The 24,166-nt window shown below is 33.3% G+C and overlaps 2 protein-coding genes and 1 long non-coding RNA gene across 5 annotated transcripts; all 3 read right to left on the minus strand.

Moving 5' to 3' along the window:
* Positions 1-5,614: 5,614 nt before the first annotated feature.
* Positions 5,615-14,542, minus strand: LOC145595860 (uncharacterized). 3 transcript variants are annotated; one of them, XM_081652293.1, is made up of 8 exons: positions 14,367-14,542; positions 13,805-13,866; positions 13,615-13,680; positions 13,421-13,523; positions 12,021-12,427; positions 7,556-7,889; positions 5,981-6,067; positions 5,615-5,813 (listed from the first exon to the last, which is right to left on the minus strand). In XM_081652293.1, exons 5-8 carry the CDS (start codon positions 12,416-12,418, stop codon positions 5,760-5,762), a joined length of 873 nt encoding a protein of 290 aa, XP_081508419.1. In that variant the 5' UTR covers positions 12,419-12,427; positions 13,421-13,523; positions 13,615-13,680; positions 13,805-13,866; positions 14,367-14,542; the 3' UTR covers positions 5,615-5,759. The 3 variants fall into 3 exon arrangements, with proteins under 3 accessions (XP_081508419.1, XP_081508418.1, XP_081508420.1); XM_081652292.1 differs by lacking the exon at positions 14,367-14,542 and adding an exon at positions 14,086-14,319; XM_081652294.1 differs by lacking the exon at positions 14,367-14,542 and adding an exon at positions 14,086-14,315 and having other exon boundaries at positions 5,990-6,067.
* LOC145595861 (uncharacterized) lies at positions 8,925-12,007 on the minus strand. Its single transcript, XR_014103025.1, has 2 exons — positions 11,216-12,007; positions 8,925-11,143 (listed from the first exon to the last, which is right to left on the minus strand). It is a non-coding gene; the product is annotated as an uncharacterized LOC145595861 (long non-coding RNA).
* Positions 14,543-17,612: 3,070 nt separating the features above from the next.
* LOC145595864 (vacuolar-processing enzyme-like) lies at positions 17,613-23,664 on the minus strand. Its single transcript, XM_081652296.1, has 9 exons — positions 23,356-23,664; positions 22,058-22,222; positions 21,818-21,974; positions 21,177-21,262; positions 20,745-20,944; positions 19,185-19,233; positions 18,690-18,902; positions 18,214-18,420; positions 17,613-18,014 (listed from the first exon to the last, which is right to left on the minus strand). The coding sequence occupies exons 1-9, from the start codon at positions 23,578-23,580 to the stop codon at positions 17,832-17,834; spliced, it is 1,485 nt and encodes a 494-aa protein (XP_081508422.1). The 5' UTR covers positions 23,581-23,664; the 3' UTR covers positions 17,613-17,831.
* Between the last annotated feature and the right edge of the window lie 502 nt (positions 23,665-24,166).

Raw genomic sequence — 24,166 nt, forward strand, 5'->3', positions numbered from 1 at the left:
AATTAATGTATGAAAAGCAAGTTTGTTTGGAAAAAGCATAATTGCTTCCCTTCAAAAAAAAAAAAAAAAAAAAGCATAATTGCTTTTCCAAATTTCTACTGTAATAATCTTGATAAATTAGGAATAAAATCTGCATTTATTGATGCTTTAACTTTGTGAATAATTTGATTTTTTTCATACATTAGGCAAAATATTACCCTACATAAACTCAATTGGAGAGCTGAAAGTGTTTAGCCTATCATTTTTGGTCACTTGGGAGAGCTTGAAAAGAACGAAAATTGACCATAACGTGTATTGTGAGAGCTCGAAATGTATGAAATTAATTATTACGTGTATATGGTAGACCCGAGTGTATAATGTTCATTCTTTTATTGAAGTCGGAAATATCTTGTTATGAGCTTGAAATGAATGAAAGCTGGGCATAAGGTCCATATATTACGTGTATATGGTAGACCCGAGTTTAAATTGGTAATCCTTTTATCAAATTTGTAAATATCTTGTTATTGATGGAGTATGTATGAGACTAACCTTGAAATAATCAACCAATTACACTGAAATAATATTTCAATATTTGTTAATCCCATCAAATCACACCATATGCTTCGTATGAACAACCATACCAAAATCAAATAAATAATTATACAAAATTCTATTTTAAAACTTTAAATTCATGATTCATATGTTGCCTCTTGATTGGAGGGTGGCCCTCAATTAACTTAAATTCCGAAAAAGCCCTTGGAAACCACAATGTCTTGCTTAAGCTCGAAGAATATGTGTTCCTAAGTTAATAAAATGTGGACTTGAAAGTAGAATTGAAAGTAGCTTTATGATTTTTGGGTGATTTTGCTGATAATAAAGGACAAAAGGAGTTGCATGCAAATAAGGCTTTTTTTGAACCATAGGTAGTTGCAAAAAGAAGAGGTGCCAACTTTTATTTCCTCATTATGCTTCATGAATATGATGCTCTTGCTTTTTATGATTATAATCAAAATTCATGTCACATAATTTGGGGACTTTTGAGCCATAAATTGTGGTGTAGATTCTAGATTTGCATGATTCTTATAAACATAAGTAGAAGGAATGTAGAAAATTGGACACATGCCATATTAAATTTGCAAAGGAATGGTCTTATACTCTTATACTAATTCTCCGTATTGTGCTCTATTCAACTTATTGTAACTTAATTTTGTTGAACTTATGCATAGTAAGTCGTACGTATATCAAAACTTTTTATTTGAAATTAATTGTTTTAAGAATTTGTCCCATTCACCTTGTTTTTACTAATTTAAAATTATATGAACTTATCATAACTTAGGTCCTGTTCACATTTACTTAATTTCAGTTCAGTTCAGCTCCAATCAGTTCAGTTCAGTTCAACTCCTAATTTCCTTCTCTCATAAAATATTCATTTCAGCTTAGTTCAGTTCGATCAGTTCACCTCAGCTCAGCTCTAATCAGTTCAGTTCAGCTCTAATCAGTTCAGTTCAGCTCAGTTTAGTAAATGTTAACATGCCCTTAGACCTTATTAAATTTTATACTACCTCCGTTTCTTATTATCTGCAACAAAGGGATATTATTTGTGAGATTTAAAATATTCTTTTGTTGCAAATAATAAGAAATAGAGGCAGTATTAATTGTAAATTAACTCTTATTAACCCTTATCAAAGCTTAAAAAGTTAGTTTCATGAAAATAAGTTCAGATAAGGGTTAATAAAAACTACCTAAGTTAATTTTGCAACCAAAATAAGTTTTATTAAATTTTTATAAGTTAAGAAAATTATTACTTCCCGTTCAAAAAAAAAAAAAAAGAAAAAAAAAAGGTTAAGATAAGAGTATACAAGTTTATTATTAGATTATATAAGTTCAAATAAATCAAAGTTGGGTAAAAAGTACGTACATTTAAGTTGGACGGATTGGATGAGAGCCCAGCTTTTATGATGTAGTAGTATTAAAAAAATGTCCAAAACAATATTCTTGTCTAGCTTATGGTAAATTGTTAAATTGTTTCATCACAAATTTTCATATACACGTATTTAAGGGTTACTTGGTTGATCAAGAGTTATTCGGTCAGTAGTTACTTGGTCGGTCAGGGGTTACTCTCACATACAAAACGTGCTAACCGACTAGGTAATCCTAGAATAATTAATCCTTCACCGACTGAGTAACCCCTAAATAAGTAATTCCTGAATAAGTAACCCCGGACACATGGTGTGTCCAGCCACACAGAAAATCCACCGTTATTCATTAGAGTTGTCATTGCTTTAAAAATACTTGGATGAAATTTGGTTTCAGGTAAAATAAGGTCGAAAGAGACAAAATAATAAAGAATAAATTCTCTTCCCATAGATAAAATAAATGTTAAGCATATGATAATCATCAAGATCTATACATCATAGTTATATGAAAAATGTAAGGGCCTATTCTCTTACGTTGAAATTCAGTTCAATTTAGTTCAGCTGAGTTCAGTTCAGTTCAGCTGAGTTCAGTTCAGTTCAGTTCAGCTCAATTCAGTTCAGTTCAGTTCAGTTCAGCTCGTAATTTCCTTCTCTTATAAAATATTCATTTCAGTTCAGTTCAGTTCAGCTGAGTTCAATTCAGTTCAGTTCAGCTGAGTTCAGTCAATGAGAACAGGCCCTAAGGCTAGCTTTAAGCCTTATGAATTAAAAGATAAATTATAAACATAATATCAAATTACAAACAGCGTTAATATCACAATTATCAAGTAAGATACGAAGTATGTCGAAGTTATATTGATTCATTCCATATTAGTAAGATCACTAAGATTTCTTGGTAACTACGGTTTGATCTCATTTCTTATGGTACTAGCCCACAATCCCATCTGACCCTAGCAACTTGCAAACAAGTAATCTGTGTATGTAGACTCTCTTTTCTTGTATTAACTTGCATTGGACTTTGGACTATGTACATGTAACATGAACATCTATTAATTAAAGTTGAATTTGGTCGATAAATCCTGATCCGCGGCACTACTTTGAGGATGATGATTCTCCTACACTTTTACCCTATTTTTAAGGGATATTGTCTATTAACTCAGGACATATTGACTTGTGTAAAGTTTTAATCTGATATGCTGATAAGGTGCCTTCTCCATTCCAACAAACAAAAAAGTATCAAAATCTTTCACAATTTGTGGCCTTATCCAAATAATGTAGATCCCTACACTTTTAAGTTTAGTGCAACCACTTTATATTTCATAGGCAAGATATTATAAGAAATCAATCAAGAAATCTACTTTAAATAACCTTAATCTTCTTTTAAATAAAAATGGTTTGGTCAATAACTTGGATAAATACAACCACTTTCAAAATTTACTATCAATGAACCCTAATTTGCGAAGCTTATGGCTAACGATTAAAACCCCTTTAATCACAATTTGCGCTAATTACGATGATTATTTGCTCTAAAAACTCAGTTTGCATACTTCCAAACTGCTCATTCTTCAAACATAGAATTTAATTTAATTTATTTTACGTCGTTATCATGATCATATGATACTAAGATTAGTCTAAAGACTTTAAACTACCTTCACCAAATTAGTCACTTTCAGCAAAGAATTTGTCTTTTAACTAATAAAAAACAAAAACGGTATTTAGAAGCAAAGCATTTAAATGAATAGTTGACAGTAGCCTACATTACATGTATAGCAATTACTTCTTGTGCAGGTTTATTCTTTCTCTGCAACCATGTAAACCAAAGCTAACGTGTTCACCATATTAACAACAATCACATACTAATTATATTAATTTTGGATGTTTAAATAAGGATAACTCTAGTCTCCTCTCTTCTCTCTCTCCTTTTTATAAAAGAAAAATAAAATAAAATTGTTAGTCTTTTAAAAGCTAAAACCCTAGTTTACTTTGTCAATCTAGAAGGTAATTGTATTGAGCAATTTTATTGCATATCCTAGTGTCCGAATTGGCTATATAGTGATTTTCTTTGACTGATTTGACCTAAAATGAAGTATTAAAGCATCTCACTTATATTAGAGTATTAAGGTTTTGACTTGAATACTTGATATGAAATAAAGTGAAATAATTGAAGTCCAAGTAACATAGCTTTTGGGTAATTCTCTTGTAAACGAAAAACAATCAAAAGAGATAACTTTTAGAAAGGGGATTAACTACGTAGTACTCCGTACCATTTAATACTAGATTTTTTAATTAAATAATAAATGCTAAATACTCCGTATTTAACAAATACGAAGTAATATTTAGATATTGCTAACAATGGGAAGATTTTTATATATTCCCAAAATAGTAGTACTATTAGCATCACACTTGAAATGCATGACAAAATCACATTTGTGCAATTTTTCAATTTAATACTTCCAATTTATGTCATTTTAATGAACGCCCGTTGTGGCGTTGTTGCCAAATATTTTAATTTCCGAAAAGATCCTTTATGTAATAAAGCTATAGAAGAAAACACAAAAAATGGGAAGCAGCCTCAATTTTTCTTCCCAGAGAATAATAATGGCAAACAACTTAAACTCTCAAAGAACATACTTGAGTTATCCGCATGCTCTACAATCTAAATTATTATAGAATGCATAAAGCCACTCATCACTAAAGATTAATATCTAGTTGATAACAAAATGTAATGTTTGCAATTTCTTAATCGTGACAATTTGTTTATATGAAGTAAATATTACTGTATAAACTATATACGTAGTATAACAAATGCTTGAATGCTTGATATATTGAAAATATACATAGACATTAACCAAATATCAAACAACAAATAATACCAATATTTTTAGTAAACATGTGATAATAAAAAATGATTAGAGTGCTTCTTTCAATAACTTAAATCCACCATTCTTTTTACTTTTTTCCTTTGATTCTTCTAACCACTCTTTTTTTTTTATTGAACGGGATTCTTCTAATCACTTGACAACAACATAACAACAGTGATTCCAAACTTCACTTCAGCAAGGTAAAAAAATAGTTGCAAAATTACTTCATCAGTTCATCGAGCTGGTGGTTTCTATGACTCCATTCGCATCCGAAAAATTCCCTTTATCCCTCTCTATTTCGGTATATTTCTCTCCTCTAGTCTTCTCCGTAAAAACTATAAACCCCCAATAGACCATCATTGCAATTTAAAAAAAACGGAGGAAGCATATAAATATATTATACTACTACACTATATACTCTGTAATGCAAAAGGTTAATTTGATGTCATTTTAAGAAAATAAAAGAACAATTTGACATAAAGTAGAGAGGGAAAATGTCTAATCGTTGCAAATAATATGTAACGGAGGTAGTATTACAGTAAAATTCTTTTCTTTTAAGGCAAGTAGGCCAGGTACTTGTTTTAAAGCTGTTTAACTCAATTCTTTTTTTTTTTTTTTTTTTTTTTTTGAATTGACCAGAGTTAGCTAGGTTCTTGTAGAATTGAAGCATGCTTAATGAACAGTTACATCTCCTACAGGACTGGAAAAAGGCAAAATCATCACGATTACGAATTTTTTAGAAATCTAATTTCATGATTTATGCATATGAAATTGTAAAATGGCCATGATTTGGTGTCAACTACGTTAGATTACGATGGAGTAAAGGATAAGAGGGAAATAGGAAGAAGGCAAAACGAGTATCAGAAAACAAAAATCTATTTTCTTCATCATTGCTTTCATGGGATGAAAAAGTGATAATTTACATAAACTTCCTTCCTTTTCCATCAATATGCTGATGCTACCATAACTTATACGAAGTATGAAAGAACAACCCTACCAACTATTAATCAGAGTCCGACTCCATGTAGTTGCCCATTGCCTTCAATCCTCTTGGCCTCTGCAATACATAACAAGAACATTAGACTCAATAACGAAATAATCTAAATATTAACAGTAAGTGTTAATAAAAGTTTTATGGAAGTATGGGGTGGCTTTCATCTGTTTAGAAAGCCATCTTAGTTTCTTAGTTATGAAGTGTTAAATTGAATATGATTAAAGTATGACCTGAATTACCTTCTTTGTAATCTTTTTCTCTCTGACCTCATAGCGCTCCAAAGTAAGATCGCACAACCAACCTCCAGGGCTCACTAACTGCACATAAATTACAGTTGAGTTTAAATAAACCATATACAATTTCACATGCAGAAAACATAAAAGCTAATAAATATGTAAAATATCGATAGTTGGATATTTTGCCTCAACGGAAAATAAAAAGGGAAAACAATAACTTGAATTCATATGCACCACACAAGTAAAGGGAAATGTTCATACTTTTTCTAGCTTTATTGAGAGAAATCATCTGATTTTAAACTATTTCTTGTACGTAATATATGAAAGTGTAAGCAGCACAAGCTAGCGTGGCAATACTGGCAAACAGGTTAGACAGAGAATGAAGCACACCCAAATTAAGATCATCATTCTGAGCCAAAAGCTCATAGGTGCATTTTTATTACGGACCTGACCCAAGTAGTCACCTTGTAGGTTGCATCATATTGACAAGAATTATTTTGGAACTGTCAAGGACACCCAAATTAAGATGTCTAAATTTTGCTCTAGGTCATATGAAGTTATAACAAATTGGAGCACACACCTAACACCTTAAGTCCTTAATTACTTACTTATAACCAAGTCACCTAAAATTAAATAGCTAATGGACTGATGGTCCAATGCCTAATTTATTTGGGTGGCCCAAAGTACAGTAATTTCAACTTCAGTTTGCATTTACAGGCAACATTGTAGTATAGATGATAATGTGCGCATACTAAATGACAGCTCAATTTAAAATAAGCACCATTTCTGTTTTCCCAGACAACTTTTGCTTATACAAACCCAATTCAAGAACCAAAATATTCTCTAAACCATAAAACGTCACTCTTATTTGTTTTTTCAAATTGCCCAGTTCAAGTCTGTTTTTAGAAGCTCATACATGTGCCCTTCTGAAATATTACATGACTTACTATTTGTGTAATTCAACACATAAGGAAACCTTTCATCTTTAAATAACTAGTCGGTCTATCCCTATATAATAAACCACATTTCCGTATCTATGCCGTCTCTCAAAATTAATGTTACATACTCACATTAACAAGTTTCAAACTTTTCCTTAATTACTCTTAATCATTCTCATTATTAAGAGGTTGAAAATAATATCATCAATAATGTACTTGCATATATGCACTAATATATGTTTCCTAACTGATGGTACAAGTGCACGAATTTAAAACAAAATCACACGACAGAATTATGTACACGTTAACTCTTTTTTTTTGGTGTTTAGAGAGCCAAGGGCGGAAAATGAGAAAGTTATTTACGTTAAATTATTCTTAATACGAGTATTTTCTTTTTAGTCTTTTATATGCTGCCTTAATTAAAAGCATAAACATTTTTTAAAACGATATAAAATGTGGCCTATTATTTAAGCACGAAAACTATAATATCTGCGTGACAGAAAAATGCTTTTAATCTATTTTTTTATTAAAAAAAACAACAAATTAAGATTTTTTGTTTTTTTTTTAATAAAAAAAAAAAACAAAATGAAGTAGGAGAGAGAAAGAGAGGAAAGCGGAAGAGAAGGCTTACATTGAGGGTACGTTGAACAAACTTAGCACGCTTTTTGGGTCTTTGAGGTAACTTAGAACCTTTGATTGCCATAAAATCCTCTTCTTTTTCTTTATTAGTAAGAGCGATCATAAATTTAGGTGGCCAAACGACGTCGCTTCCACCGCCCGAAGACGACCCACCACCTTTTGTCTCAGACGACGCCGTTTTACCCCCACCATTCACCACCAAATTCTCCTGCTGATGATGGTGGGACCCACCACCTTTCTTTTCTCTCTCCGGTGACCCCAACCCCCTCATCCCTCCTCCTCCATTACTATGCTGCCCCTTCATTCCTGATCCAACTTCTGAATTCCTACACATAAAAATAATAAAATTAATTAAATAAAATAACCTTATAATAATATTTATATATCATAAAAGTTACCATTTTTATGTGACATATTAATGTGAAATTACAAAAATAACCTTGGAAGGTTGTTAAAAAAGTGGGTGGGTTTAGGTTAATGTAAAGGGCTAAATGGTCTTTTGAATGAAGAAAATAAAAAGAGGAGAGAGAAAGAGAGAATAATGGGGTTAGGCGAAAGGGGTTACCTTTGTGCTGAAAACGTAGAGAAAATTGAGACAAGTGTGATTCGATAATATTAATAAATGAAAAATTTTAGGCAGAAGAAAAAAAGAAAATTAAAGATGCGATTTCCGATTGTGTTTTGGACCGTCGGATTACGGTATGATTTTTATGTTTTTTTTATTGCTTAAAGAAAAAGTACGTGTCCATGTGTGAGTTTGCTGGTGGTTGTACTAATCAAACGGTGTATATACAATGTCTATGGTCCACGTGGCAGCTTTTTTTTTTTTTGAGTCAATGTATCAAATTCATACAAAGTGTTAAAAAAAAAATACAAAGTATTAAATAGACAAGGGGATATAATCAACATCAAAATCGGGAATTTAGATAGGTGTTTCTATATAAAATAAAGGATAAGAAATTGGTTTAAGTGCTAAATCGGGAATTATAGAGTTTTTGATTGTTTAATAACTTCGAACATCCCGTCAAAAAAAAAAAAAAAAAAAAATAACGTCCAACATTTGGTTTAAAATTATGAACTTTGTATCATTTTAGATTACGCAGCTAAGAGTAAAATTTAGTATTAATTTGTACAAGGAAACATATTATTCAAATCAATCCATATATTGCTAAAGATACAATTTCATGAAAGAAATGGCAAGTTCAGGCAATTATTTGTGACAGTCAAGCAAACTCAAACAAGATTGTTTTTACATGATAGACAGACCATAAAATATCTTAAAGGCAGGGGAAAAAAAATCAAACGAATTAAATCAAATTGAGTGAATATCTTAAGTGATCCTCCCAAAAAAGCAATAAATATGTCAATTATATAGAAAAAATCATTCAAGATTGTGCCTATCAATTTCATATCAACTCAACACAGCTTTAAATTCAAGGAAAAATAAATCTTAATAAAGGTAATACAAATAAGTCCATATAATTCAGATAAGATAAGAAAAATTCAAATAAATGAAAATCGGATGGAAATCTCATTTTACGGCCTTCTTATAAACCATAATCATAGATCACCATGGCATTTCAAATACTCGTAACAAACTTGTCATAAGTGCAATAAAAGTAATGTTCAAAATTATCATATCATACGCATGACAAGATTGATATACAAAATGCCATATCAAATTATACAATACGATTACCAGAAAACTCAAAAAACAACTAATTTTCTGTTAGCTAAAAGGGTGTGAAATTACCAAGCAAGGAAAACATGATATTTTTGCTCCATTTTAAGCTTCAACTAACTACTGTAACCAAAATTATAGTACGAAAGGCTACAATAATTCACTAATTATGTCCTTTGTGGGCCTAACACAGGAACCAAATGCTGCACTAGGAGCGTAAAGATGCCGACAGAAAATGGCCATTCATATAAAGATTAAAGAAGGAAGATAAAGTTTGAAAAGTCTATGAACATGTGCTTCGTCAACCCCAAGATTAGTCCACAGTTAGTATGTTGGTACACTGGTACATTCAACATAGCCCATCGGCCACGGACATCGTGACCATGCCTTTCAGTTTAGTTACTATACTCTGTACTATTTACGCGACAATTAATTTCAGATGAAAAAGAATGAATGGGGTTTTAGTACCGAGTAGATAAAATAATACTACGGGGTACATCTGTATAAGTTGCACCATATTTTCAAGAGGAAGGAATTAGCATTTATCATGTTTCTTCATTCAGGAAGGATAGGTCATAGGTGTTTGGTAATTGGACCAAATAATTCTAATTCAACGTGACCCATTGTTTAAACCAATCCAATATACTATCCTCAATTCGTCATAGACTGAGAGGGGGAACGGCTAACCCAAAAACAAAAGTCCTCTTCCTCTGGTTTCCTCATCCATCTTACTAACTAGCATAATTAGCATATGATCATCAATCAATTAAATTGCTCTAAATGCAATCGTTGGGAACAATCTGTTCAGATACATTTCAGTAACTACTCAGTATTGAAACCAGAATAGCTGGGACACTAAATAGTGATGGTTAGTTTAGATATATATGGGAAACAACCTTAGGCCTCCCAAGTCCCAACTACGAAAGATGAGATAGGAGAACGAATACTTAGGTGCCACCAAAATATTGTGCACAAAGGAGCACAGAGCATAGAGCATAATGCCATACAAACATGCACACTTAGCCTACTGGACAGTGGACACAAGGGAAAACACAAAGCTACAAGTTCTTGGGAGCACAAATATTATTGGTACATCACAATTTCCCCCATAATTCAATATCTACTTCTACATACTAAAGACCCAATAAGACCTACCAAAAGTGACTCGAGCAAAATTCAATCCAATGGACAGAGCCCTATGATAAGCCAGATCTCATAAAACCTAATTGAACCATAAGATTTTTCCATTTTGAGTGTCCATAATTATCTATATAACAAACAAAAAAAGTAATTAATTACTTAATTTATTACTTTACTTTAATAAACACTCCTCAAAGACCCGACAAAAATTTAGTTTGGAAAATTCCATATCTACCCAGTGGGTAGATTACCCATTAGAAATATAATCAAAAGTGAAATATTTATAGTCTAGTGGATAATTTACCTTGTGGGTAGATGTAACATTCACCATCAAAACAAAAGATTTTACATTGGGTTATACTCCAACAATTTTGCAAACGAAATGAGAGAGAAATTTTTAAGGTACATTCATAACTTTTTGCATCCATATACTTTGGAATATTAAGTCAAATACATCCAAAATATTGCCGAAAGGACACCAAAAAGTTACAAAACACTTAAAACTTTTCTCCTTTTAAGTTTACAAAATTTTGAAACCTAAATCACTATTATCATTTAGTTACAACCAACTATACGTTGCATTGTGCACCACAAAGAATATTCAAGACATGAGCAAGCCTTGTGGGTACATAGTGCCCTATGTATCTGGTGCATCATATAACTCTTGTATTGTAAGCATACTTCACCGTAAATTGGCTGCTGAGCGCTAAGACTAAACACAATACCCACAACTTCTGTACGAGAGACCACCCATCAAATCTAAAAGTTAAAAAGAACTGTAAGAGAAAGAAACCCTCAAAATCCAGAGTATTTTGGCAAAAAAAAAGGTACCTGGAAAACTTCTGTTCGTCCCAAAATTGCACCTTAGCAAAGCAATGCTCTTATGGTTTATATAGATAGCATTACAAGCTAAAAAGATAAGATTACTTCTTTGTGGTATAATGGTATCCACTTGAGAAAAACCAAATGAAATCTATATGTCTATATCATGGCTTCTTCCTTGAGGTAAGCCAAAGTAGACAAGAAATGCTTGCGTGTAATGTACTTGGTATCATTCATTTATGATACTATCCAACAAACTCTAGATACAGAAAAACTTAAAGAGAAGGATAAAGGAGAAGTCTGAAAAGATGGGTGAGATGTAAAGCCAAACTCATATAAATTGACCCAATAAAAGATGAAAGCACCAATTTAGGCATCTTCTCCGCAAGCCGACATCAAAATTTTGAATTTCCACCAAAATCTACTAACCCCATTTTCAAATAATCTATAAAGTTTAATCCATCATCACAAACCACTAGCTGTCCTTAAGAAGTCATCCTCAACAAGAACCACATTTGATGGCGTTCGAGGTGGTTTATTACAAGGTGGATCTACCTTAATCAAGCCAATTTCTCGGTCCTCACATCAAGCCACCTTTGGTTCACAATTCACAAATAAAGGCTCAAGTTGGGATGAATTGTGAAACAACAATCCAATTATGACTATATATGTAAACAGTCATTATTCACAACAACTATACACACACAAAATAGCAGATACACCAATATATATGACAATTAGCTCATTCAAAAATACACAATAAAACCATGATCAAGAATTGAGCAATAATTAAGCAGTTGAGCAAAGATTATACCTTAGAATTCGCGAAGGAGGTCGAGCTGGAGATGCAGGCCGTTGCCGGAGATTAAAATGCCCATTTGCAGGATGATTACCACTACCAATTGTATTATTATTATTATTATCTTTATTATTATTATCCGATCTAACTACCCGCCGGTCCACCCGGACAGTTGTCCGGGTGGTGACCGGGGCGGAGTCATTTTTAACCTGGATCTTCATACACCGGAGACGTTTCCGGCTACCCCACCGCAACACGAAATCCGCCGATTGGGGAGGCCTAATGAATCCCTCCCCAATTATGTGCTTCTCCCTAAGACTACTAGTTGAGGTAGTAGTATTATTGTTGTGGGGATGATGATGATGATGCTGTTGTTGCTGCTGGTGATGATTCTTTACCACTTCCTTTTCCATCTACTACACCTGTCCCCATCATAGAACAAATAGTATTTATAGACATAATTTAGAATACAGTCAGAAATTAAGCATTATTGACTAGAGTTAATTCAAACATTATTTGGTTTAGGTTAACTTGGGTTAGTTGGGTATAATTTTAAAAACAAAGTTAAAAAACAAATAAGATTCTGGAAGTGGAGGAGGGATGGGATTAAGCTGCCTTTATTACTTTATAACATCATCTCATATTTCATACACTAAAATACATTCAACTTCAAACCCATACTCATCATTGACATTTTTTTAAAGAAAAACAAAATTCATTTCTAGCTCCTTCACAACAAAAATATTAAAAAATAAATAAATAATAAAAACCAAAAATAAAATCAAAGATATACACCTAAAACTCAGAGCAACATTAATGGCGGAAAATAAAATAATGAAAATCAATTTCCCAAAAATATATCAAAAATTGCCAAAAAAAAAAAAAAATGTCCTACTCTAATTAGCTAACAATTGTGCAAATTCGGGATCCGAAATTTGTTTTGATAAATATTTAATTTTTTAGCAACTCATTTAGAAACTGAAGCCAGATAGTCCAGAGAAGAAGATAAGGAAATTAAACAAAATTAAATAAAAAAAAAATCGAGAAGATTGGCGCAAAAAAAAATTAAGAAGAAAAACAAGTTAGAAATTGGTGTTGAATAGCTGGAAAAGAGAAAACCACTAAAACAGGAGAAAACCGCCGTTTAAGAACTTCTGAATTACATTGCGATAGAAAAGATGAAGAATTCTGGTAAATTAAACCACTCAAAAGACAGAAATTCTGCAGAAAACCACCCTAAAGAGAAAAAATCTGCAGAAAACCGCCGTTGAAAAATACTTTTAGAAATACATTTGGCGTTATGAAATTGAGAGGAAAATAGAAAGAAAAAACTGATCGATCAAAAAAAAAAAAAAAAATCAGAAAATTGCTGAAAGTGAGAGAAAATCACAAAGAAGATAGAGACATTGTTTTACCTGAAGATTAATCTTGCGATTTTTTGAAATTGGAAAATTAAATCTCAGCTTTAATCTTTGGATTCTAAAAATAGGAGGTAAATGTAGAAGATTCTTCAACGCTCTGCAAAATTGAAGATAAACCTTTAGATTGAGCTGATTTCAACAAAAATGGCGGAAAATCAAATTGAAGCGACGACTTCGAAGATCGGTACCAGTAATTGCAGTTTCTCTCCTCTTCTTTGTTATTGATTCTTCTGTACTATTGAGCTTTCAAATCGCTGTAACACAAATTTGTTGAGCATAATACCAGGTTAATAATCAAAATTCGTGAAGAATCAAACAAAAATGGAGCAAAAATCAGTGTTCTTCTACAATTTTTTCTCACTCTTCGCAACAATTTACCTGTTTTTCTCTCTGAATTCAACCGCAGAGCTGAAGAAATCGATCGATTTCCAGAAAAGTAGCTGTAAAATAGAAGAAATTTGAACAAAATTAGTCGATGTTTACCAGGAATGCGATGAATTTGTTGGCCTAAATTTGATCAACAACAAGTTTTAATTCATTCAATTGTTCAATCGTCCAATTCTATCATGAAACTTCACACATTTTAATCAATTTAACCACAAATTTCCGATTTTAACTGATTAATTTACAAATTCCGCCATTGAAACAAAACTACAAACCTTACAAAATCCAGCACCAAAATCCAGAAACAAAACAAAGCTCATTCAAGATCGTCAACTACAGAGAAAAACTACACTCATAATTCATCAAAACTCTGTTATTCATTGCATTTTCTTCAAGAATTATCAACAAAATTGTGAAAATTAAAAACTGAAAGAATTGAAGAAGATGAAAGTGCAAATGAAAGAGGTAAGAGAGAAAGTAGAGAGAGAAAGCTTGAATGATACAAAACAGAGAAGAAATGTTCTCTCTCTTCTTAAACTGCTCATTTTATACCCACCCGTTTCTTTCTTCAACTCCCATCTTAAAATCACAGCCGTTAATTTTCAATCCAACGGTTGTTACATCGTCTTCCCCGAAAACTGTGACGATTTTTTATTACCGTTTTATATTTAAGCGGGTTGCTATTTAACGCCGTTTGTAGATCTAACGGAATCTTGAAAATCCCCGTTTTTTATTTTTTTTTTTATTTGGAGAATTTTAAAATTGTATTTCTCGTTCACCGAAGCAAAGGAATGGCATTGAGTGGGAATTTAAAACCAAAGGAGTTGGGTTAGTTGAAGGGTTGGTTAAATGTTAACCATGGTTAGATGTAACCCTTGTTAATTGTCACGAGTGGATGAGTCATGAATCATGCCTCATATTTTAAGATCATAATAAAACATGGTCTCGTAGAAATGTTGCACGGCGCATTGCATAATGTACTCAAATACTCCTTTCGCTTCTTAAGGCTTGTTCTCTTCATCTTATTCTCAGTTCAGTTCAGTTCTAATAAATTCAGTTTAGTTTTTAATTTCCTTCTCATATAAAATATTCAGTTTAGTTCAGTACAGCTCTAATAAGTTCAGTTCAATTCAATTTAGCTCTAGTAAGTTCAGTTCGTTCAGTTAATCAAAACAGACCCTTAATATACCTAGCAATTGGTTTGATTAGAATTAAGAGCATACTTTTAAATAGATGAGTTGAAATTGATCTTATATAAGAAAATTGAAACTTATCAGATGCTAAACTTGATACAACTTGAATAGACATAATTTGCTTTGTACAATAAGACAATTTTCAATAGACATGTGATAAGTTAATGACCTGATTCACAATGTGAAAAACTCCTATCCCAACTCAAACCTACATGGACATATCATTTCTCATAAAAGATGGCATTAGACCAAGCCAACTTAAGGCACGACACAACCCAACATAAAAAAGCACAACATGACATGCCATGTTACCGAACTTGTTAAGTTGTGGGCTGGTTTAGGCCGCTTTTATTTGAGAGAAGCATGACAAGGTATAGCACAAAGTGATATGGCAAGAGAAAACACATTAAAATTAGTTAAATTTTGACTTTAGAAAGCGAACACGACATACATCACATAGGCTTGGCATGGGCTAACCTTTTGAAATTGTTGGCTCGATATGATACAACACGTAACTCGTGGGTCGGGCATAGCTGATTCCTAAGCACGTGGGCCTGACACAAGGCACAACCCGCAACCATCTTTACTTATCGTAGTTATGATACATAATCCAAAGTCTCTTTTAACATAATGTGATACGAAAGAAATGGACTCGTCTCGATTCAAACGATCCATTTTCTGCCTCTAAATCTAATTCTTAGTAGTATTGAACGAGGTATAAGTTTATCTTTTTCTAAGTTTCGTAAGAGTGAAATTGAAAAAGTATTGGGATCATGTTTACTACAAAATACTTTTGCCTTCTCTTTTACCTCACTAATTAAATTGTGTGTCTGTTTCTCTCAATTCTCGTTAAGTTCATGTTATGTTTTCCCCTTCGTCTCTTTTAGATTGACTCTTTTGACTTTTTCACGACCTATAATACAACTTTTTATTTTATAAAATTAAATCATCTATTTGATCACGATATCTCTGAATTTGTATAATTGAAAATTATAAGAAGTCAAAAACTTGAAAACTTACATTGAGATGAATATAACGAGGTCATACATAGTTATTTTTTTATTTTTTATTTATTTTATATAAATCATATATTATGGTCATTTTTTATTTATTTATGTTGACCACATGAATAATATGTGAGTTGAACTTTCAAGGTGTTCTATTGACCAAATTTTCACTTATTTGAACTTATTTTACGTATATTTTATTTAAACTTACCTAAACTTATCTTAATTTACTAAAACTCCTTTTACTTGTAATTTGAACTTGAAAAGCCATTAGCCCATTATCATCATATATATCACCTTATTTTCCTAGATAATCTAACATAAACTTCTCTAAGCATAATTAAAATAAGGTGAACAAAAATAGGTCCTCTAAAACAGAGAGATTTTTTCCTACATTTTTTTTACGTACAACTAATATATTCAAATTTTGTCCTCCGCATTTGAACTAAGGTGTTATGGAATATGTTCATTTTCTAGAGTGTAGTCTAGTCGGATTGTAATTTGTGGTCAAATTCGAGTAACATATAAGATATATAGGAGTATATCAATCGGCATGCAAATGAAAATAATAATCTCATCTCATTTGACGTAGCCTAATTTTTAACAATAGTAAATACTACCTCCGTCGTTTCATATTATTTGCAATGGCTAAACATTTTCTGGTCATATTTTTCTGTTTCATATTATTTGTAAAGGCTAAACATTTTCTGGTCACATTTAATGTCAAATCATTGCAAATAATATGCGATGGATGTAATAATAAAGATTAGGCGAAAAGAACAAAGTATGTGGAATAGGCTACAACCCCCTCATTAGCTCCCTTCCCTCCAAGGCAACCAAATCAATTTCAATTGCAAAACAGACCCTACCTAAATAACTAGAACTATTATATCTAAAACATAAACAAAGTTAAATGAAAACTGAAACTGACATGTCCTAAAATTGACCTAACTTAGTAACACATTGTGGATATGGACCTAAGTTGAAATTTCCCATCTACTTAAGATCAATTATTTTCCATGCCATGATAAGTTGAATGCCAAAAGATCCGAAATTAATCTAACCCAACTTGTACTCCCGGCAACTTGTACTTAAAGCGAATGCATTTTCAGCTAAACTTAGCTTATCATGGTCCGATCCTAAATTCAAACCAAAAGACGACTACTTCTATCCTCCATCACCCTCCATACAATCATACCTCACCTGTCCTGCCACAACTATTCGTGTCAACTCACCAAGCGACACCAATGCTCCACCTTTGACTAGCAACCGCATATCATTGGAACCACCAGCTACCAACCTAGATCTATTATCCATCCCCTCTCCTCGTCTATCTTATGGGAAAAGGAATTTACTCTCAATGTTCACCAGAGTTTGTCCACCTTAGGCTAACAACTCGCCTTAATTGCCCGTATTTTATCCCCTCTCTTAGTCTATCTTCTTAGAAAGAAAATTTACCCTTCTCCCTTCGCTTTGTGGCAATGAGTTATGCGCCAAAGGTAGAGGTCAAGTGGATAACTCGCAAGGTCATCACTCTTTAGTGCTTCAATTTGTGTCAAGACTTTTTTTTTTGAAACAATTTGTATCAAGACTTGAATCATCTGTGATTAGATCAATTTCAACTTAACAACACTGCTTTTACATTCCAAATAAAATTCAGTAAACAGGCACGGTATATTTACAGGAAATGCTTTTACAAGGAATATGGGGATACAGAGGAACCTTCGAGGTAAATAGACAGTTCCTTAGCTGTGAATTTTCACATATTCATATCCTTTCTATCATTTTGTACATTGCTGTCTTTGTTAGCATGCAGCAGGATCAAGCGCTGAATCCCCTGTGCAGAGAACTCCAAGGACCAGAAGGAACGGTAGGGCAAGCCTGTGCTGATGCTTCAGCCATCTGATCAGCTGTGATTCCAGCATTGCAAATGTTTGCGACAGAGCGCATGTGCTTCATTCCATATTGAGATAGAGATCCACAGTGCATCTCAAAAGTTTTAATCTGCATATTACGTGTTAAAGAAGTTTTACCCCAGTTAGATTACAGTTGTTGGGGGCTTTAATCAAATTTCTCAAACTAAAAAATATGTTCTTGACAAGAATTGGTATATCAAAACAATTTGTAGATGATAGTGATTTTAAACAATGGAAGTAGAAGGGTTTCAATGATGAAAAATAGACAGGTATTTCAGAGGTCATACCAGTGTTCTTAGACATTTCCAGTCATCAACAAGGGGCTGCCCAGCAGGCCGAACAGTCTGAAGGACCTCTGGACCCTTTGTAATTCCAAACAATAGCTTGCCAACAAGTTTAATGCTGTGATCTAGGTGAACTCTATGTGACATTGCCTCCACAAACCGTGCCTGGGCTTCCATCTTCTTTTCAGAGCCTTCAGGGGCCTTGCGAAACTGTCAGTCACAAAGAGAAAAGCACATAACAAGTGAACACCGGTCAAACACAAAATTCTAAGGCTCTAATAATAAACCTCGAGCTACAAATACTACTTTAACAAGACTGAAGACTAATACATGGTCAGACCAATTATCGGGGCTAGTCTGTTTGTACTGCTATCCCATAGCAATACAATATTCCTGTACTAATTAACCATGTATGATGTATCCATCTAAAAGTCACATGAAATGAACAATTGGTATGTAAAAGATAAAAGTACAAGTACCTTTTCCCAAAAGTGGACAAGATCAGCATCCCGTTGGTTGACAGCTTTGGAGGACCTTGGGCGCAATGCGTTATCATCTACAAATGTAAAGTTCTCATTAGCAGGATTTGTACCCATGTACAGGTAGAGTTTGTCTTTGCTGAGCTCCTTATCACCAAACTGCAAGACATGAGAGCCATAATAAGAGCCTCCATTGGCTGTCCTCATCTTAACCTGCAATGACCAAAAATAAAATTATCACTTGAAATTTTCTTGAAAGTCAATGTAATATTATCACTCCTTAAATTTCTTCGAAAAAAAAAATCTGTGAAATCTGAAAAGTATTTTCAAATTCATGTATTAATACCCTCCCACCCCCTACAGAAACCAAACTAAAAAAAATGCTTGCCCATTAGTCAAAGTGTTAGACACAACTGTGTACTTCAATCCTATGACAGTAGCAACATACAATGTAAAAGGTAATCCAATCTAATAGTAAAACCCATGAGTTCTCACCAGTTCATATTGGCGCTTCAAGGTTTCAGTCCGCAAGTTGTGGCTCTCACTGTTTAATGTTCAAAGAATAAGATGTTAGAAATCTGGAGATGATATGACAACAGTCCATTGCGACCATCCAAAAGAAAGAGAAGGGAAGTTAAAGAGAAAAGTTCACTCATAAAATTGACTTGAGACTGGAAATAAAATATCAGAAATAGGAGAATGGGGATATGGTAATGACTATTGAGCCAAGGGTCTAGATATTGAATGATGGGAAGAAAAAGAGGGCAAGATATGAATGATATATAAATACTTCAATAACCAATAACATGCAGGAATGGTAAAATAATAAATCAACAACAAAAATTGCTGAACATTTCATATATACAACTTTGCGCAGGTCAAATATTCTCTTAACTTAGTCTTCTAAGTTTGACCAATATACTTATATACATACTTCAATAACCAATAACATGCAGGTCAAAGTATGCAGGAATGGTAACATTGAAGTCAACCCGATTGAGGAAAGACGCACGAAGTAGGTTCACTATCATGTTACATGTTATATGAACTCCAAGAGTCCAAAGCAATAATGTGCCTTCTTCAGCACCGACAACGAATTTTTTACTGCCTTCGAAGCAATATGTCCCTAGCTAGTATAAAACTTATACTAATCTACTTCACAGGACATCAATTTCTTCAACTAATCAATCTCTGATAGTGAGTGTTATGTGTGCTGCTCTGATTTATCAGTTTTTAGCCTTCTGTCTTGATCATTAAGTAGGTCTAGAGTGAAAGCATGGTCTTGCACGGAGGAAGCCAAACTGGTGAATGAAAACAAAACAGTAGTCACCCACCAAAAGTATTTCAGACCTTCCTTCACCTATCTAGAAACTGCTAATGCACACAGCTAAAAATGACCGTACCCTCTCCCCTACTTCCCTAATGAGTAATGAGTTATTATCCTCTAAAGTAACAGGTTATGAGCCATTGAGATGACCCAAGAATTTTACAGAGCCCTAATATTGATCTTCTGTGCCAACTTGCTAAGCAATTAAGCATTAGGGTGCTTTATCTTCTGGTGTGTGATAGTGAACCTACTTTGTGTATCTTTCCTCAATCAGGGTGACTTCCATCTTGTCACGAATCACTTCATTTTCCTAGAGTCAATTTACTCTTAACTTAGTCTATTGACATATCCTCATTTAGACCCAAGCAAAGTTTATTCAATAAATAATTTTTTTGGAAGTATTAGATAAATAATTTTCACTATTTATCTTCAATAGTAGCTAATTCATATTGATGTCCAAAGTTGTTGTCTCAACAACACTTGTATTAGGGATAATATTTTACATTGTTACACACTTAAATTGTAAAACATGCAAATTATGCGTACAGGAGCAGTTTCGTGCTTAGTATCAATATAAAGTAAGGATCAGCTTAATCAGCACAACGCCACTGGCCCACCCCCATTTTCCAAATTGAAAGGGGCTTGGAAGGGGAAGGAAACTGTCATTCTGTGGTATACACTAATAATTATGCATGATTTTGTATAACAGATACATGTGTAACTAATACCTGTCTTCCATCCAAGCTGCACTATACATATCACCCAGACATGTATCATACTCTGGAGGAGGGCTAGGATAATCACCAGGACAATAGGCTCCCCAACTGCTCTCTACAGCATTGGAGGCGGTGGTAGCATAAATGTTAAGTCCTTCAGGAAGAAGACCCTCAAAAATGCTGCCAGACTCACAGGCTTCAACATAAAATACCTGAAATTCACATATTCCAAATTCATGAGTACCCAAATAAGATTAATGAAAGATACTAGGGTATATAGGGAATCTAGGCCCTGCAATTAACCTACAACAAATATTACGAAAAAATATAAAGAAAAAGAAAAAAAACTATTCATCAAACTTTCTTTTCCTTGTGTGTGTCAGGGTGGGGGTGGGGGGGGGGGGGGGGGGGGTTAGGTGGGGGACAGGGGGAGGGTTATCTCACCAAGCTCTTGTACGTTCCAGAAGCATGCTTTTTCTTCAATGTATCTACCAGCTCATCGGCATAGAGGAATGGAGTTGTAGGCATACCTGAACAAGCACAATGAGTTGAAATCCATTTTCACAAGAAACAATATGATAAATATTGATTAATCACATTGGTGAGGATCCAACAAGGCAACAATATGGAGTAGAAGTGCAATTGAACAGGGCCATTGACAGTAGTCCTAGGGTTAAGTTCATCTTCAAATGGTAATGCACTTGTAAAACTATATAATCATTGTATGCTCACAATAGCCTCACATTGATCTAGTACTAAACAAGGCACGACATAAGAGCAGCAGGAGTCCAATTCCACATGTAATTAAGAACCTGCCAATGCACTATCTACTATATGAAGATAAATTTGTGTGGATAAGTCAAATAGACAACATGAAAGCACCTAAAAGCCAAGAGAGAGTAGCCGCACAATAATTTTCAGAATATGCTGCTATTCCCAGTAAATACTCAACACTAAAAAAAATGCTATAGTATTACAATAGAAGATATTGTAAGAGATTCATAATATAAACAGGCAAAACAAACAGATTCCACAAACAACAAAAGTATGACTTGCAAGAGAACTATGAAGGTCAAAATACTAACCGAGCACACCAGCACCACCATGGTCCGAATAATAGATGAATATATGATCATTAGGGCCACTATCCACCACCTTTCCACTGCCACCAGTAATAGCTGCTTTGTTACCAAGTAACGCAGCCAAAAAATTGTTTACAGTCACATGTTCCCCAGTATAATCCTGCCACACCACATCAAGCAGATGAGATTAAATTCTTCATAACATTCATCAACTGACTATGGAAAGGGTGAACTAGAAAAAACCTTTGGGACTCCAGCGTAGACATCACTTCCATGGGGATTATTGATAATGACCCCGGGTCTCGGATTTTCCTCATGATAAGCGATGTCATCATACATGAAAACAATAATATTTTCATCTTTTAAACCACCTTTCTTCAAAATTTGGTAAGCATGACAAACGTCAGCCTGGACAACAGATTTAGCAACAATAAGCTGATTGTTAGGATAGGATTTACTAATTCACTCTACAAAATTGTAAAATCAATCACAAGCACAGTGGTACATTACTATCACACAAGTTTAGGAATAAACTCACACTCTTTAAAAAGCATAGAGTTAGACATTGAAAAATACCAAAATACACTTCAAGATATATGAGAAGTCAGTTGGTATCTAGTCCCATGTTACTACAACACATTCAAACCATGAAACGTTTGAAGAAGATCATTGCAGGAACTACAAATCTATTTCCTTAGACTTGTGAGGTCAAAGGTCTCGCCTTTCCCACTTGGCCACGAGCCCATGACACTTACCCTCTAAGACAAATGCACAACCCCCTTATGTTCATCAATTATGATATCCATCCACAATTTCAAAGTAGGTGAACTTGCAATGAAATTAAGCAAGGTCCATTTCTTCCAAACACCAAAATAGCACAAAAATATTACGTAGTATGTGATTGATGCCTCTTCCAAACACCTTGCAATGAAATTAAGCAAGTTACACAAATAGAATTACCCATTTGAGGTTCAATAAATACATGACAGATGACACACATCATATACCAAACTAATGTAACATTTCTTCAAATGCAACATACCAAATTAGTCCTAAAACCAGAGGTAACTCTAAATTCTAACAAAGCACAATGTTTCCCAAACCAAAAAAAAAAATAAAACATTGACAAAACACAAACCCTCCTCCAAAAATCAATTTCGAAGTGAATGCCAGCTAGCTAAGTTGAAGAATTGATATCAAATCCCGTCTACATCACTACCCTGTCCGTCTTTCAATTCTATACGACTATACACATACCAAGAAAAGTTACGTCACTATGACAATCAAAGCAATAAAACTACTAAAAAAATTAACAAAGTTCAAGTCTTTCCATAATCAATCATAATTACTTAAAAAATTAAAGTTATCCACAGCTAATTCACAATACCCAGTTGATAATAATTCAAATAAAAACCAATACCCAGAAAAATCCAACCCATAATTACAATAAACACCAAGTCAAAACTTCACTTTCACCAAATAAATTCAAAATATTCAAAAATTAAATTGAATTAAAAGAAAATTAAAGATGAAATTATAACCTGATGTCTGTAATTCCAGTACCCATTAGACCCAGCAATCAGAACCGCCCATCTAGTCCCAACAGAATCATCATCAACGGCGTCAATTTGAGGAAAAGCATGATCAAGTAACGAAAAACGATCAGACGGCAAATGAATGAACTCGTCGGAAATCTGACGGCTCTCAACGACTGAAATCAAAAGCAAGAGTACGATTAATGGTGCGCCGGCGATGTAGCGGATCATTATCTCCGGTGACAAAGTGTTTGGTAAAAATTAAAGTGAAAAGAAAAAGAGAGAGAAAATAATGGCGGATTTTTTATATGATTTTTGATTATGATATTTGATTTTGGTGTATAATATAGTGGATTTTGTTGGAAAAATATTGATATTTTATTTGGGTGAATTACGTGGTAAATTGTGGAGCGTTGATTGTTGTGATTGAGGTGGGTGATGATGAAATTGACGGCTCTGATTTGTTTTTTTTGTTGTTGGGTCCACCTCTGCTCTAGAGAATTTTTTATGTGTAACGGCTAAGCTAATGTTTCTGATTGGTTGGATTTTTTGGCTTTTTCAAAATAACATTATTTTGTATTTTTGTGGTATTGTTACTACTTTTGGCCCTTCATGTTTATTAATCAAACAAATAAGGAAATTGCATACGATATGATTTTAAAATAATATAGTTTGTAAAGGAAATTGCATACGATATATATATATATATATAATTTTTTTTTTTTTTTTTGAAGACAAGGCATACGATATGATTTTAAAATAATTAAGTTTGTAATTTTACTAAGCTTATTAAAAAAAGGAAAATGATAAACATAGC

Source organism: Chenopodium album, chromosome 19 (genome assembly GCF_948465745.1).
Source record: "Chenopodium album chromosome 19, dcCheAlbu1.1, whole genome shotgun sequence".
NCBI lineage: Eukaryota > Viridiplantae > Streptophyta > Magnoliopsida > Caryophyllales > Amaranthaceae > Chenopodium > Chenopodium album.

Excerpts from the sequence above, each read along its gene's own strand:
- LOC145595860 (XM_081652293.1), bottom strand. The coding sequence starts at position 12,418 with ATGGAAAAGGAAGTGGTAAAGAATCATCACCAGCAGCAACAACAGCAT. Across the intron at positions 7,890-12,020 it reads CCTCCTTCGCGAATTCTAAG|GAATTCAGAAGTTGGATCAG; the intron begins GTATAATCTTTG and ends TTTTATGTGTAG. Across the intron at positions 6,068-7,555 it reads TTGTTCAACGTACCCTCAAT|TTAGTGAGCCCTGGAGGTTG; the intron begins GTAAGCCTTCTC and ends ATTTATGTGCAG.
- LOC145595864 (XM_081652296.1), bottom strand. The coding sequence starts at position 23,580 with ATGATCCGCTACATCGCCGGCGCACCATTAATCGTACTCTTGCTTTTG. Across the intron at positions 19,234-20,744 it reads GCAGCTTGGATGGAAGACAG|TGAGAGCCACAACTTGCGGA; the intron begins GTATTAGTTACA and ends AACATTAAACAG. Across the intron at positions 18,015-18,213 it reads GGAAATGTCTAAGAACACTG|ATTAAAACTTTTGAGATGCA; the intron begins GTATGACCTCTG and ends CGTAATATGCAG.